The following is a 17,749-nucleotide window of genomic DNA, read 5'->3' on the forward strand; positions in this document are numbered from 1 at the left end:
CAATTAATTTCTTTTCTCAGAACACATTTTCACTCTTTTTCATATTTCTATCGGACCAACACTATGGCAGTGTGGTGGTTGGAATGAAGGAATGACGTTATAGTGTGACAAGGGCACTTGTATTATCTTCTTAAAATGTCATTACCGAAGGAAGGAATATTGATTTCAATAATACATCAATTTGTCTGGTCCGCTATGCTTCCGATAGAGAATGTCATATAACTTGGTCCAAAATGCCTGTATAATACGAGCATTAATTTTACCTCAATTGCTATCGTCTGACATCTATAAAGTTTTTATCAAAATATTTCTAAAAGGATAATATTCTAATTAAATGTTATTTGTTTCAGATAGTCGCCGGGAATGCGGAATGCTCAATATGGATTTCTCAGCGAGTGGTGCCAAAGCGATCCTGTTTATAGCTCTCTTGCATGGCTGTCTCTTTCTAATTGGTAAGTTTCCTTAAAATATTGCAATAAACAGTTGCAAAAGCATAGATGACCCCGTAAAAGACCTGGGTCACTTTTACACAAAACCTAAATTCATGTATGTTAGAACTTTTAAGAGAACAAACTAGAACGTACACGTAGGATTAATTATTGACTTCGCGCATTAATTTTATGCCGTGCGTATTTTTATCGGCTAAAATCACATTCATTAGGTACAGTCGCAGAATGAAAAGGTTCGTCACCTTAGTGTCGGTTTTCGCTTGCAGTAGGTACTGTAAGAATCAAACCTGCCAACATAACCGTGCAAGAAACAGTGCTGCTAACATTTAAATAAATATGACGTTTGCTAACGAATAAGGTTTTGCTTGTTTATTTTTCTATCCCATCAGTGCAATGTTACAAAATGTAGGTTTTTTTTATTTAATAGATAATGGCAGGTTGAACCAACAAGAAGGTTTTAGTTTATCAATCATAATAATCTTCTTGACAAGTGAATTCGTCAAACAACTTAGATCTGAATAATTTTGAACTTTACTGACGAACAGTCAAAGATTATTTTCTCTAACTCGAGATTATTCTGTAACATAGTTTCAAAAGGTAACATGTGCTCGCGATTCGTTGAAGGAATCAATTAGAAAACTGACGAACCTTTTCATTCCGTGACTGTACATTTTACTAACATGAAAAATATAGACTTCCCCAAACAAAGCAAAAGAGAAAATGAAAGAAGAAAAGAAAACAATCGTGAAAATTTGATGCATTGTATCCTTATAAACACACATCTGATACAAACAAACGTTTCCATTTAGAATCAATATACTCCTTCGTAATGAATCCTCGATACATTCCAACATCTCGGTATCTCTTCTACACGGATGCCTTTTTCCGAGTAAGAGCTTTTAATCGAAGGATTACAATAAAGGATGAGTAACTTTCACCCATTCCTGTGTTATTAAATTTTACTGTTTACTGTTTTTTTGTTTGCTGCCTTTGTCCAGTTACTTAGATAGTTAGCTTTGTGAAATTAAAACTAATATGAACTCTGTGATAATTAGCTTTTTGAAAGGTTTTCCTTTTCAAATTTCCCTAGATCTAATCACTTATCAAATTATCCAATCTTAATCACTGGATGGAACGTCATGACCCGAAAATACTCTCAACTGATAGGCATTACCATGTTAGGTTGATACGTGAAGCCATTGAAATTAAAAAGCATAAGAATTTCAATCGAGAAGATGGATTTAACCTATCATCAGCGTGGAATCCGGTGATAACGAAGTACAAATCGCGTTCTAGGCCGTCTCAGAGAAACCCGGACACTGTTAGTGTAGTTTGTCGGACTGACTATACCACTGACGAAAATATTGTGCAAATGCGGGTGGGTGAAGAAAACTCATCGCGCCGGAGCAGACGACGCCGCATCTCTTCAGTCTGCCCGCGACCATGACTCGTGCAACCGAGCCGAAACGTCGGGAGGGTAAATATTATTTACCGTTAAAATAGATATTGTTGCAATAAATCCCGTGAAGTGATAATTTCCCTAGATCTGATCTTCTAATAATCTGTCTAACGATTGACTGGATTATCAAAGTGATGCATGCCGCATCCGCATTATGCGGTCTTTTTTGTGGTTTCGGCTCCCGTCAAAGGTTAATAAAAGCAATTATGTCTGTAAATCTATATTCATAGAGCTAGGTAAATTATCAATGAGATTTTGAGAAAAAAACAGTTCGACTAGATTCATAACTACTACATAGGTAGGTATCACAGTCATAATCATCCTAATAAAAAGAATTTCAGTTACACATCGTTTCATCAACAAAGACGCGCCCCACCATTCTTCTGCTGGAGTTTGAGTGTTATCGGTACACTAAATTATCCATAAGTGCACACGCACACTACAATAATGACGCTCGGGTTGCTCGGATCAAACTCTCCGCACCCCGTGCTTCCCTCGACCAAAAATTGGTGGGGCGCGTCTTCGTGGACGAAACGATCTGTTTTCCATCCATTTCATCTCTATCTGTTTGCCAAAACCTCGGTCAAATCACGTCACTTTAAGTATGAAGACTGTGTAAAGACTTAGCAAGCATTATGTCTCTTTTTGGAATATAATTTGACGTAAACCGCACAGCAATCAGATTACATGTTACATAAAGCGAGACCTACGCATCTGAATGTTAGTGATTTTATTTGTCATAGTGAGAAGGGTAAGACGTAATATAATTACGGAACCATTGTAAGATAATGTCAGTGTGAGGGATAATAGACATTGGTCCTACTTGATGGGTCTAAAAGATTAGTGAGCACTAAAGATATGAGGAGTAATTTGTCTGAAGACTACGTTGTTACGAGTGTCAAGATTGTTCAGTGGGCGTAGTGTGAGTTTACGTCAAACGAATTCGATATCGACTGCGTAAAAAAGTGACATTAAATGTGTGATGGATTGTACAGCGCCCCTCGCGGAAACTTTCAAGAACTAAAATCTTTTTTTTTTTTTTATTTAACGCGCTCACTAGTGACGACATTTGATGGAAACTCTCACTAAGCCCTCTGTTCCATTTAAGAAAAATTAAATAATAATAGATTTAAATAAATTTGTATTTAAATGATTTAAATTATGCGCGCAACGATAAAATCTTATATCCCGTTAAGTCGATAAAATTCCCTGATAAAAGTTTATCATGGTGCGCATTTTTGACCTACTGGTCAGTAAATATTTATTTCATGAATTATTAGCGAATACAAGAAATAATCTACGACAAAATGTATCATACTTTGTGCAAGTAATAGTTTATTACATGATAACTGATATTGATACGCTGCCTCATCAATAATCCACCATTTTATTCTCCATTAAATGTTACCTTCATCAGCGTTAAAATTCACCTGTCCCATCATAACTTCAATGGCAAACCCATAAAACCTATTTCACGGACCCTAACAGCGGTCCAATAAAGCAAACAGTTTTCTATCGTCTAAGAAAACTTTAAACTAGTGATGCAACGAATGCGAATACGAATATTCGTATTCGGCGAATAGTAGACATTTACCGAATATTCGTATTCAGTGAAATAATAATTACGAATACGAATACCTACTTTTTTAAATTTTGTCACACACGTCTGTGTCTCCGAACACTATTGCCACAACGACATGACTGGAAACCCCGGTCAGTATGTAACAAAGTAGTAACTAAGTTTTCTTTCGGAATTTGACAGGCAACAGCAGGTCGATTGTACAAGTATTATTTTGTTTTGATTAGTTACAAAGTTAAGTGATACAATAACAAAAAATGCCATTTGTAAATTTTAATTACTAAAACATTAGTCATAATAAAAAGAGTTAAAGGATGATGGGCACTTTTCTATGGAATCTGGGCGTAAAACCAACAGAAATGTAACTACTATTATTTGTTAGGACTTAATATCAGTAATATATTTTCATATAAATAACTAACAAAAACTCCCGGGTTTGTTTGGAAATTGACATAATGTGTAATAGTAATAGGTGCTTTATTGCGCAAACAAAAAATATTATTAATAAATATACTTATCTACTTTCATTTTAAATACATTAAGTTCTTTATCCATTATTATGTCCAACAGTTCAGGAGTGGGGCCAACAAATGGTATATTTAAACCATGTTCTACATTATAAGCGTAGGACCATACCTAGGTACCATTTAGAGAAATGACATGAACACAGTCATGTTTCAATGGGATTTCTACCAGTTAAGTTGTTGTGTTGTCGCATAATCGATCACGGATCGATTATTAATCGATATTGCCAAATAACGATTTATCGATTAACAATTCGATTAATCGATTTTATTGATTACCATTATTACTATCATTTGATTGTTAATTCAATTCCTTATTTTCAGCAATGTAATCGATAATTGCAATCGAATAATCGATTATGATTTATTCGGTATACATACTTACAAAATCGATAGAATCGATAGTAAGATATGATACAATGCTCTTAATATGATCAATAAAAGCAATCTAATTGACCTAATACTATTTTTATTACCCTAATGTGATGTGAAATACTATGGAAACTTTGCATATTCAACGACCTCTATCTCCGTATCCCCGCGTATTTCAGGATTGTTGTCATACTATGAAATGAAGTACTAGTATTAAGCTTTAATTAAGTATACTTTTTGTTTCTGTTGGTTTAACGCCCAATATGCCCATCATCCTTTATGAGTATTTCATGACTATGTAGAGATATTCGTATTCGTATTCGCCGAATAGTAGATTTCATATTCGTATTCGTAAAAGTAGTATTCGTTGCATCACTACTATAAACATAACTTCGTCTCTAAAAGTTTCATTACAATACCGCAATAAAAGAGACCAAATAAGCATGGTTACAATTTGCCACAAAAGACTGACGTCCCTCCGTAAATCATAGATCGCGTGGCTCTTTGTATCTTCTCGTTGTGTTTATACAGGGTGTCCCAGAATGGGTGAATCAAACTGGTAGGGGAGGTACTCGTAGCTCTACTAATCCCCAAAAAAATATGAAAAAAAAATAAAGCGCATAAAGACACAAAAAATGTTTATTTGAAAAAGTGAAAACAAATCAGCTTTGCCTAAGTATCTGTCTATAATTGCTGCGTTTGGAATTTATTTGTACTTTTTTCTTACTTATTAATTGTACATGATCGCTTCGTTTATCAGTACACAAACTTTTGAAAATAATGACTAGATTTCGAGTTTAGAGCACATTATTTAAAAAACAAATCCGAACTCAATTTTTTTCATATTTTTAGGGATAGTACATTAGTAGAGCTACCTCCCCTATCAGTATGATTCACCCATTCTAAGACACCCTGTATTTATTCCTTTCGTTGTGTTTATATTTATTCCTTTCGGTTGGCCGAGTCTGAATAGGGAGGTTATAAGATGGTCGTATGAATGAGATTATCCCGCATTCCTTTTGTCTCTTAAAAGGGACAGGAAGCAAATTATAAACGCGGCTGTAATTTTAGAGAGTATCTATTTCATGTGTAACCGAGGGTCGTGAAAAGTGGAAAATCTGGCCTCGTTTTCAGCCAAATGACGTCCACTGCTGGACAAAGGCTTCCCCCAAGGTTTTCCACAGTAAACGGTCCTGCGCTGCCCGCATCCAGGCTCTTCCCGCGACCTTCAATCTGGAAATCTGGCCTATTAGATATTTATTTATTTGGATTTGTATCTCCATTAAAAATGTAAATTACTTACCAGAACCTCGATGTGTTTATTAAGTTTTCTTCTTGTAATATTAATATAAGTACTTTAGTTTGATAAATATCTCCTATAAACCTGGATTATAACCTAACTGTTTGTAACTGCGAGCCGCCTCTGCTTCACAAAGGTACAAAGTATCATACTTAAAAACCTTTCTCTTGAATAACTCTATTTATTAAAGAGAACCGCATCAAAATCCGTTGCGTAGTTTTAAAGATCTAAGCATACATAGCGACAGATAGACAGGAAAGCGACTTTGTTTTATAATATGTATTGATAAAAAATTGTATCTCTAAAAGGGCTAATTCTCGTTAGGAAAATTGACTATTTGAGAAAATATTATCAATAGTAGAGCTACTAAGCAGAGTTTAATAACATTAAATACCTAAATACGGGAAAATCCAACGGAACCTTCCGTGAATCGCGTCACGCACATTCGGCCAATTCTCATAATGTTCGCGACAGATTTTTAGAACGTAAATGGGTATGTAATTCCGGTAATGGATGTCGAAAGTAATTCCAGATTATTTCGACAGAGTTTCATTTGCGTAATGTTTGCGTTGTTGCACACAATGGAGGTTTATATGACAGTGGGTTTAATTGTCTATTTCCTTCTAAAACCATCACGATTTTACAGTGATCTTCATGGTAGAGGCTTTTTCACCACCGTAATCATCAATTTCACACAGTGCCATCTAGCCCTAAAGTAAGCAGTTAATGTACTAGCTTAAAACTAGCCGAACGAACGGAACACCCAGACCCGTCACAGAAATTAAAATTCATCATTACTCATCAATTACTGTCCGGTCGGGAATCAAACCCGGGACCTCTCGTCATAGTAGTCCGTTCTGAACCACTACACCAAACGGCCGACAAATCATTGTCAAGTTATCTAGTATCTACTGCTCATGCATGACCTCTCTTTTTTACCAGGTGCAAATGGAAGACTTGGTGTAGACTTATAGGATGGGTTCGGGTGGCATGAAGTTCCCGGCTAGTTCAGTGATTCGTCCTACAACAGGTTCGTCCCACTGGGACGAAACACAGAATCCAAAAAAGTATGTATTTTTTGTTCTGGATTCGTCCAATTTAATTTATTCTTTAACATAATGAGATTTAGTACCGTCAGAAAGTCAATGAAATAAAACATGAATGTTAACAATATCTGTATTTAAAAGGAAAAAAAATGAATTCAGTGTTTCGTCCCAGTGGGACGAACGTGTTGTGGGACGAATAACTGAACTAGCCAAGTTCCCTTAGCTGGCTCTTATATCCACGGGGAGTGTAATTACTATTCTTTTCTTCTGAACCGCACTGCCACGTCACCGTTATTATAAGCTGCGTTTAGTGTTTAAGAAATGTAAATATTGATGTTAAAACTATCATTTAGTTAGTTTATTTACAAAGCATTGATACAATGAATGATATCCGCATTAAATACATAATCACGCACTGCAAAAACAATTCAATTTAAGTACGTAAGCGTCGTACAGCCGAGCCTGCTAAATCTACGTAAACTTTGATACGAAGAAGCATCAGTGTAATTTTAAGTCGGCTATGTATTTGTTAAATGCTGATACATGTTTTCACAAATTTCAAGAGAATGCGAGCTGTCTAAAATTAGAAAATATTATGTTACGGCAACCAGCGTAGTCTAACTAAAATAACATTGTTTTAGCTTATTACAACTTCAAAATGGGATTTTGGAACGAGTGATTCGTACCGAAGTGAGAGTCGGCCAATCCTCTTTTTAAATGGGACCTTATAAATCAAGGTTTAAATTGGCCGGAAAAAATAGGAAATCGAGTTCTTATTGAAAGAAGATTAAGCTGTACACCGCGGTCCGATTCGATTACAAATAATTCCTAGAGCAATTTTCACCACGAACAAAATACCTCGAAGTATGGAGACAATACGATTGATCAAGTCAAGGGTCAATAGCCAAACGGTGAAAGGACTGGCTGACTCGTGATCTAAGGAACGCGCCTTCACGGGTTCGAACCTCGCCGCATTGACTGTTGTGGTGAATACACTCGTAGCACAAGCAAAAAAAAACTTACCCATGTATTGAGTATGTATACAGTAAAACTGTATGTACTGTTACCAAATTCATAAAATTCCGTTTTACCCTCTTAGGGCAGAGTTTCGTAAAATCCGTTCTTAGTGAGCACCTACGTTCTAAAAGAACCCCCTTGCAAAATTCGAGACTCCTGTCAGTTGTATTTTCTGAGATTTCGAGATGAGTGAGTGAGTCAGTAAATCAGTGACCTTTCGCTTTTACAAATATAGATATTTTTGTTCTAGCTGGATCCGGCACCGAAGATCCTCTAGACAGTTCCACCATGGACATCTCGTCTCGGCGCTTCAGAGCCGAGTTCCTCCAGGAATACCAAATGTCTGCGGATGCTCCTTACTTCGATGGCAGCACTCCAAGGAACATCACTGGCCTGGTCGGGCATCCAGTACGGCTCCTTTGCAGGGTTAAGAATCTGCAGAATAGAACGGTGAGTTGACTTAAGAATACCTAAGAGTTAAGTACTACATTGATTTCATTCATTTGAGCGCAGCGTAGGACATCATAAAGGTAGCGGGACGGCACTGGATGCAGGCCGACACCAACCGGTCATTGTTTGAAGGAGGCCTATGTTCAGCAGTGGATGTCCTATGGCTGAAAATGATGATGATGATGATTCATTCATTCATTTAGGCTGAGTTGCACCACCTAACTTTAACCGTGACTATAACGATAACTATGTATTTTGTATGGAGTTTGACAGATTTTTGACATTTATTAAAGTCAAAGTAAGATGGTGCAACTCAGCCTTGGTGAATGCATTGATGGACGACGTAGACGATAATTTTAATGGGTGATGTTACAATGTAAAAGATAAGAACTTACGTATTTCGGATAATAATGTTAGATGCAGGTGTTGGATTGGATTTTCTAGTATCACAAGGACAGCGTTCCTAGAGTGGAGCACGCATTTTTTAAGTTTATAAAAAATCGTTACTTAAAATATATCTACTGAACTCGAAATAATCTAAGGCCATGTAATGATATCCAAATACGACTCAATAAAAAATAGTTAAAGGATACGAATGCTTCACTCATTGAAATACAACTAATTACAAGATGGAATCTATACGTCTTGGGTTAATCATTACAAGTTTTTAGCGTCAATAAAATTCATAAAACTCAGTCTCCAAGTTCACACTGTCCTCATACTTACACGAGTTCCAAAAAAAAAAACAGTCTGGATCGCTTTCTCATGTCAAGTAGAAATTAAATTCGCATTAACGTCAAGATCGTTCTGTCTTACACATACCCGTGTAAGGTAAATTCTGAAGTACAAAAATATCTCGTTAACGATAAACAACAAAATAAGAAGCGATGTAATCAGATATCGGAAAAACCCAAGGGAAAACTTTCCCAAAGAAATCCTACTAATATCCTACTAATATTATAAATGCGAAAGTTTGTATGGATGTCTGAATGTTTGTTACTCTTTCACGCAAAAACTACTGAACGGATTTTGTTGTAACTTTACAGTATTATTGTTTATAATCCAGATTATTTTATAGGCTATAATTTATGACGATATGTGACAAACTAAATTTTAATAAATAAATAAGTCGTGGGTAAAAAGCGCCATCTATCGTCATTGGTTAAAATCTACAGCTAAAAAAATTTGACGTTCGTAAATATTCCAGTGGGGGAAGCTGTTAAACGCCATCTATCAACATCATTAGTAATTAAACGAGGTCCACGCGTACGTAGTCGCGGGCGGCCGCTTGTACAAAATCTAAGGTGTATGCTGCTGATCGTTGCGTACAGGCTTTGGCTAGACTTGAGAGAAATAGCGAAAAAACTAGACTATGAGTAAGACCTGAAAATATATTGTTTCACGACTGAAATGATACTTTGGACTTGGGTTAACAGTAGGTTTCATATTTCATGTTTTTATGATATAAAGAGAATACATTTTACTTTTAGTATTTATTTCGTTTGTTTATTTTATGGCAAAATGAGAAAACTTTATAGTCGTAAATAACTAAACAAGCAGAATAATAATATTATTCTAGTTACATTTCTTGCAAAATATTATTATGGCATTCGTAAATTACAAGAACGAGGTGAATAAAATGGTTATATTAAAATTTATAAATTATGGAAAGTGGAAAACTCCAACTTTTTGACAATAATTTACATATTTGAAAAGTTGAAAAATGTGAATCCCATTAAAAGCCTTATTCATTGCCTACTTTCTTACATTTGTTTGCCTCCTATTTCATAGAAAAAAAAACTTTAGTGTAGATAACACAGACAAATTATTTTTATTATATCTATATTATGTATAAATTACTTGCATTTTAGTGTCCCTACTGTATTCCTAACCTTCCAACTACTATCAACTTCTGATTAATTTCGTTGCGGGCGAGGCAGTTTAGCTATCCCCTGGGGCTGTCCAACTTTCCCTGTTTTGGTTTGATTAGCGGTCAAGCTGTAATACGTAGACTATGAAGAATTGCAGGAACGAATGGAAGGAATTGTAGGAGCTTGGCTAAAAGGCTGCGCAAATGTAGATACTATTTGTTTCAAACAAAGGAATCCATCACTGGCAACTAAGTAGTTTGTCTGGTGGAGGAAGAGTTGCAGAAACAAATTAGGGCAATAATAGGAACATGGTTAAATAGCTGCACTTTCTATTGAGGATACGGGTTACCATCACAGGCAACGGAGTCATTGTGACTGGTAACGCCGACCAAACACTTCATTGCCGATACGGCACATCGAATTGTTGTCGGTTAGCAGTATACTGCTTTGCGAATTGCAGTACAATTTTTACCGTGGACAGGTAGGAATGTGTCAAGTGCTTAAGTGGAAGCAACTGGACACAAAAAAATTCTGAGTGGCTAATTTACAAATTATAGAAATAAATTAAGACGGCGCAGCGACCCAAAGTTAGTTTTGACCTCTGACAATAAGAATCTCCATTTCAGTAGAGCATACTGAAGTGGATATTCTTGATTACATGAAAATAAAATTTCCACTGTTGCTTTTATGTGACGCAAAAGAGCCTCTAAATGTTCCTTTTCTTTTAAAATCTTGTCGAATTCACCTGTGAGATTTTCACAGCTTAACAGATTAAGGCGGTTCGAAGACATTAATCCTTCAATGTCAATACCTCGGAGAGGATCATTAGTCTTACCATCTTTAGTGTCATGTTCTGATTTCAGAGGCTTGCACTATTGTTTTTCATGATCTTGTTGGAGATTTATCTCAATTAAAAGTGGTTGTTGTTGTGAAATTTGTCTTGAGCATTTCTATAAATAAAATACAAAGTGTTTGCAAAGTGAGTTGAGTGGAAATCTAAATAATATAACTCAAAGGTGACTCACTGACTGACTGACTGACTGACTGACTGACTGACTGACTGACTGACTGACTGACTGACTGACTGACTGACATAGTGATCTATCAAAGCACAGCCCAAACCACTGGACGGATCGGGCTGAAATTTGGCATGCAGGTAGATGTTATGACGTAGGCAAAGGCATCCGCTAAGAAAGGATTTTACGAAACTCTACCCCTAAGGGGATAAAATAAAAAGTCGCGGGCGCCCGCTAGTCAATAATAAAGAATTAATTACCTAACGATATTTTGATACGGATATTTATTTTAGTAACTCATTAAGTTCAAAATAGGTGACTCATAATATAGTGTATTTATTTGCCATTACTCAAAGTTTGATAGTTATGGATATTGGGAGGCCTTAGTCCAACAGTGGACGTCATTTGGCTAAAATGAACGAAATGATGAATGAACTCAAAGTAAACCGACCGAGTTAATAAAGTCGCCTAAATCCATTATAGTCGACAGCACGCAAAGTCAAAGTCAAAATTTCTTTATTTGTTTAGACTTTAGACTAATAAATATGTAGTTCTTACAAATCGCAGTTCGCAGAGATTTTAAACGTTTTTCTTATATAGTTTTCAAACAGATTTTTTCTATTTAACGTTTTATTTTATGTCAAATTACGCACCAATTTCCTGCCATAAGATGTCTTCACTCATTCCATACCTACCTACAAGAGTTCCCGCAGCTGTAACACAGTTTCACACTTTACTTTTATCGGGGAATGTTCATGGAGTTTCCCATTCTCCATCATTCTGTTATACAGGGTGTTTGATTTTTTCCCCTAAAAGATAACCTTAGTGTATAAATCTGCTAAAATCTATGAAATGAATATATAACTCGGCAACTATGCAAATCAAGATGTGAACAAGATACCTTATCTCGATTTTTGCAGTTTTTCAGTTAATGAATTTTGTTATTAACTGTGATTCGAATGGGGTGGATTAGTTCTCGACACCAAAATAGATATTTTTGTTTTGGACGTCATTAAACTTCTGACAGCCACCCTGTATAAATTCTAAATGATTATTAGAGATGAACATAAAATTGTACGGGGTTACGGCCAACGGGGGCTTATATTTATGATTAGCTTCCCTGATAGCTATCGTTTCACCTCCAAAGTGCGCACTTAAGCGTTCCATTGATAACACATACCCCAATAAAATGCCTCGACACGATCCATTATGGAGAATTCTAAACGAAACCTAAGGGTGAATCGGACGTATTTTTCTTTTTTACATCCTTTCATGGCCCTTTGCCAGGGTTCTGTATGATCTTTCACATTTTTCAACGTAATTCTAGTCTATTTTTTATGTGTAGTGCGTCGTATCGTTCCGGAGAACGGAATATTTTCTAGTAACCGGAGAACTTTATGAACAATAAAACAAAAGGTCGTTTAGTAACCTGAGAACTTTTTTCTATTAGACTTATTTTGTTAGCTATCTATAATAATGCTTTGATATGGTAATGTGTAAAAATATGTATCTCATTTGGTATTATGTTTTTGCCAAAGTTTTATGAAATAGTTTTTTTTATCATTCTGGAAAGAATAATAATGAGTTTGTTAGTTTCTTTTTCTTTTGAGCATCCTAATTTATGAAATGAATTTCTTCACTGCTCTTCTTCGATTTTTGCGCCTTTCGTGTGGAGTCACTTTTTAACTCATTAGTCCAAGTCTAACATTGCAAAGTACCTAGCTACTCCAGAACGAACTGAATAGAAGCAATGGGAAATAAATTACGGAACCCCAAAATAAAAGGTTTGTTTGTCCCTTCTAAAATATTCTTTGAAGACCTTTTACAGTATCTCCGAAACTGTTAGGAGAACACCACATCTTGCGGGACCGTTCTTGGAAGGACAAGTTTTAAGGTTTTTTCCACAAAAACAAAATGGGAGCAGATACAGGAAGATTTTCTTCGATAAACTTCTAGTGGGATATTGGGTTGTCGTAATAAGTACTCAGTGACTGTCAAGGTGATATTTAGGTTATTTTATTCTGAATGACGACAATTCTTTTGGAAACATTTAGACAGTTATTGCTTGTTCGATAAATTAAAAATTGTATTGAAACCTTCATTCATTCACGTAAATGGTCATCTTTAAAATAAGGGGATTATTCCCACCTATCGTGTGTTAAATAAATGAAACTAGTGTGTTAGATTAAGCTTATGTATCTATGTAGTATGTATGTCGTTTCCCGAACACTGAATGTAAATTAGTTGCATGCAGTGACGCAGTCACGCAGTTAGGGCGCTGTGCTAATAAACACATAGCCCAGTACGATATAGTAAAGCACTATTATTACCAATATAATAGAGAATTCTCTTGTTTACGGCTGGAAGACATTCTGACGTGACTATAACAATTATGGTCGATTCTTCCCAGGGGCGTTACGAAACTGTCTTCTTATTTACCAGGTATCATGGGTCCGGCACCGGGACATCCACCTGCTGACGGTGGGGCGCTACACGTACACGTCGGACCAGCGCTTCGAGGCGCAGCACAAGCCGCGCTCCGAGGAGTGGGCGCTGCGCATCCGCAGCCCGCAGCGGCGCGACTCCGGCCAGTACGAGTGCCAGATCTCCACCACGCCGCCCATCGGCCACGCCGTGTTCCTCAACATAGTAGGTACGGCACACACAGAGCGACTAGCGAGCGACACTCACTACACCTCAGCAGCGTCGCGACTCCGGCCAGTACGAGTGCCAGATCTCTATCTTACTAGATTAGGATATTACATAACAAAAAAGGCAATAAAAATCAGATCATTTTAGTTTTGGAATACAATTTTCTCTGATAAAATTCAGTGGCTTTTTTTTTCAGGAGAACAAAATAGGTATCTCAAATACATAGATCCAGTTGATTCTGTAATATTTCATTGATATCGTTTAATAAAGCTTGTGAAGCACTTTCAGGATCAGTAACTAGTTTTTTGATATCTTGTAAAGCTAAAAATAATTGAGTGAGATCACTTGTCCTCTCCACCCTGTATAACCTTTTAAAAGTAATTGATTAGCCCTCTGCTCCCAAACATACGGGCTAATCCCAGCCAAATTGCCTCTACATATTTAACTGCGTGAACAAACGACTGTCTAACAAAACAAATGACGTTATTTTTAGAACCAGAGACAACGATATCGAGTGGTCCAGAGCTATTCATTCAGGCGGGGTCCACTATCAATCTGACGTGCACAGTCCGCCACACACCCGAGCCGCCCTCATCAATAACCTGGACGCATGGTGAACAGGTAAATAATGGGATTATAGAAATAATGACGGAGAAATACACTGCCACTCTGAAAGACACTGGCAAGCAAGAAAAGATACACCACATTAACGAAAAAAAGTTGGTTTTCAAAATATGAATCTAATATTTTAAACACAACCATAAACAAACGACCTTTTATTAAGGCTTTTTGATTGAAGGGAGATACTTTGTTAGTTACTAAAATATTTCTAAAATAATAATTTATTTGAGAAAAAACACATGTGATAGATTTTTAAATATTGATTGTAACCTAGCTTTTGTGTGAAAGAAATTTCCGTAATGCTAGAAGAATCTGGATAGATATTATATCCTACCTCTATCCGCTTTTTTAATATTGTGATGCGTGAGATATACGATAATACGAGTAGAGCTTATATTTTATAACCAACCATTTTGTGTAGTACCCATTCGCATACTTATCCCAGTCGTGCTACTTTATCATAACATCTTATCTCTTTTACGGAGAAAATTATTTCAACGATATGAAAAACCCTTATCGACACGCTAAGAACAAGGAAAAGGTTCTTCTAAACATAAAATGTTAATAAGATTTTGAATTGTTCTTTTTGGATTTACATTTGCTTGATAATTAACCAGTTCCAAATTCTCTCAAGTCCGCTGCAAACTCTCCCAAACTTTAACTGCAATGCTAATTTTCAATTTCAAATTTAAATCCCCGAGGAATAAGAGTTTCATTAAATTTAACATTACAAGCGGAATCCCTAATCTAATTGAGCCTCCCAAATAAGTTGCGAACAAAAATACTTAATCTGCTTTCAAATGACAAATCTTGCCAACTCGAAATTTGCATTCGATCAATTAGCTGAATTTACCTAATCGCAAGAAACGAGAAGTCTGGCGAGTCGGATTATGGACATTAAATCCTGGAAGCCCTACCTTCCCGATTCAGTAATCGATTCGAGGTGTGAAGGACGGTAAATCGAGTTCCCATCCTGTTAATATTCAATCGATTGTCCGTTAAACCCGTCGTTGTTGCGGTCGCTTAGTTTCTCAGTTCTACTGGCGATTTGATTGCTTATTGGTTGGGGGCAGGTAAATTGGTAAGCTTCGTAGTAGTTAACTAATCATTAGGGTAATAACTCATTCTATTTGCCGTTCCTAGCACGCTGACCTAGGGTGTTCTAGGAATTGGAAAAGTTATATTGTACAGTACACTAAGCATGTAAACTTAATAATACAATTACTTATAGAGTAAATATTTTTTTTGTAATAACGCCCTACAGGTTTAATAAATAAACCCTTTTGAATTTGTCTGCGATTTTTTTAAACTTTTTTAACTGATAGGTATTTTGCTGTTTGCCTTTTATTACACACGCACACACAACCTTATTGGCCCTCTTCGATATTATTATTTTGAAATACTATTTTGTTAGTAATGATGTCTCTAATTCATTGACAATGAAACTACATTCTAGATTATTCTTCTCAAACCAGGTGATAAACTTCGACTCAGCTCGTGGTGGGATATCGCTGGTGACGGAGAAAGGCCTGAAGAGTACCAGCCGACTGCTGGTGCAGCGGGCCAGAGGTGCTGACGCGGGCTTGTACACATGTGGGCCTAACAACGCACCTCCTTCGTCCACTAGGGTGCATGTGCTATCAGGTGAGGACAAACTAAGAAGAAATATGAAAGTCATGGTAAATCAGGTGATAAACTTTGACTCAGCTCGTGGTGGGATATCGCTGACTGAGAAAGGCCTGAAGAGCACCAGCCGACTGCTGTGGGCCCAATAACGCTCCTCCTTCGTCCACTAGGGTGCATGTACTATCAGGTGAGGATAAACTAAGACGAAATATGGAAGTCATGATAAATCAGGTGATATACTTCGACTCAGCTCGTGGTGGGATATCGCTGACTGAGAAATGCCTGAAGAGCACCAGCCGACTGCTGTGGGCCTAATAACGCACCTCCTTCGTCCACCAGGGTGCATGTACTATCAGGTGAGGACAAACTAAGAAGAAATATGAAAGTCCTGGCGAACCAGGTGATGAACTTCGACTCAGCTCATGGTGGGATATCGCTGACTAAAAAAGGCCTGAAGAGCACCAGCCGACTGCTGTGGGCCCAATAACGCTCCTTCTTCGTCCACTAGGGTGCATGAAGATACTAAGAAGAAATATGGAAGTCATGGTAGTTAGTTTTGCAGGGCAGAATACCGCACTTAGCCTCATGATTGGGCCATTGTACGCGATTTGTTGTTTATCTTCCTACTCTAACCACCCCGGATCCCCCCAGAAAGCTAGCAGCCTATTTAGACCGCTATAGGCCTCCTGCAGAGACGCTGGTGATTGGTGGAAGTCATAGTAATAAAGGCTCTTAATTAAATGTTAAGGAGTACACTTTTTTGTACAAAATGGACATTATACCTGTATCAACTCTAGAAATGTGACAGAATCTTTGCATCCGCTAAAATAGAGTTTTAGCCTTATGAATCACTAGAAGCATTTTAGTATCCTTTTTTTGTTTTAAATCTTTTTTTTCACGTGATCAAAATGATAATTATACAGTTTTAAAAGTCACTACCTACTGCAAATGAAGCTTTAACCGTACGAACCGTAGTTTTTTAAAGGGTTGTTTGTATTAATTAATGATTGGAGATTATCATCAAAATACAAAATAAAACTAATATTATTATTTTGCAGGTGAGCACCCAGCTGCAATGCAGCAAGGCTGCGCAAAATCTTCCCTGGACAGAATAACATCGATATCATGTTGTTTACTAAGTGTATACCTATTGAGAAAACCATCATTCAGCAATTTGCATTTCGGTACCTGAATAACGATTGTACACAATGTGTACGAACAAGTTTTTTTACACAACTTTAAAAAATTATAAAAATAAGGTTTAGAATTGGATAGCGGAGTAAATTTTAATCATTAAAAGTCAAAGACTCTATAAAACTATTTCTAGATAAAGATAGAAATATTATATTCTCGCACTTAAAGAGGTTCAATTTACTTGGATATTCTCAAAAACCTATCTATGTTGTGAATAATAATTAATTTTCATAAAATGTCTTAATTATCACTCATTTTTATTTAATTATATATTTTTTAATTCTAAACAAACAGAAGTACAATATTATAAAATTTAGGGTAGAGTTACTCGTACTATTATTGTAAATAAAATATTAAAGTCTATGAAATGTTGTAAATATTAAGAATTTATGTAAATAAACCATAAAATTAAATAAAATATGGATATTATATCACAAATGAAGTTTAAAATCAGTTTAATATCCGTTAATGTTAATTATAACATTTGATATTTTTTTACGTATTGCTGTAAATAATTTACATTTAGTTGTCGTCGTCGTCGTCGTTTCAGCCGAAAGACGTCCACTGCTGGGC

The 17,749-nt window shown here is 36.3% G+C and overlaps 1 protein-coding gene across 1 annotated transcript; it reads left to right on the plus strand.

Moving 5' to 3' along the window:
- The first annotated feature begins 354 nt into the window (after nucleotides 1–354).
- LOC114353472 (hemicentin-1) lies at nucleotides 355–17,455 on the plus strand. The gene is made up of 6 exons (XM_028305498.1): nucleotides 355–452; nucleotides 7,997–8,196; nucleotides 13,526–13,736; nucleotides 14,229–14,356; nucleotides 15,832–16,000; nucleotides 17,041–17,455. Exons 1-6 carry the CDS (start codon nucleotides 371–373, stop codon nucleotides 17,172–17,174), a joined length of 924 nt encoding a protein of 307 aa, XP_028161299.1. The 5' UTR covers nucleotides 355–370; the 3' UTR covers nucleotides 17,175–17,455.
- The last annotated feature ends 294 nt before the right edge of the window (nucleotides 17,456–17,749 follow it).

This window comes from Ostrinia furnacalis, unplaced genomic scaffold (genome assembly GCF_004193835.3).
Source record: "Ostrinia furnacalis isolate ACB-3 unplaced genomic scaffold, ASM419383v2 OfSCF1694, whole genome shotgun sequence".
NCBI classification, from domain to species: domain Eukaryota; kingdom Metazoa; phylum Arthropoda; class Insecta; order Lepidoptera; family Crambidae; genus Ostrinia; species Ostrinia furnacalis.

Bases quoted from the DNA above. Each gene is read 5' to 3' on its own strand.
- LOC114353472 (XM_028305498.1), top strand. From the start codon at position 371: ATGCTCAATATGGATTTCTCAGCGAGTGGTGCCAAAGCGATCCTGTTT. The intron at 8,197-13,525 runs GTGAGTTGACTT...CTTATTTACCAG, and splicing joins AGAATCTGCAGAATAGAACG to GTATCATGGGTCCGGCACCG. The intron at 16,001-17,040 runs GTGAGGACAAAC...ATTATTTTGCAG, and splicing joins TAGGGTGCATGTGCTATCAG to GTGAGCACCCAGCTGCAATG.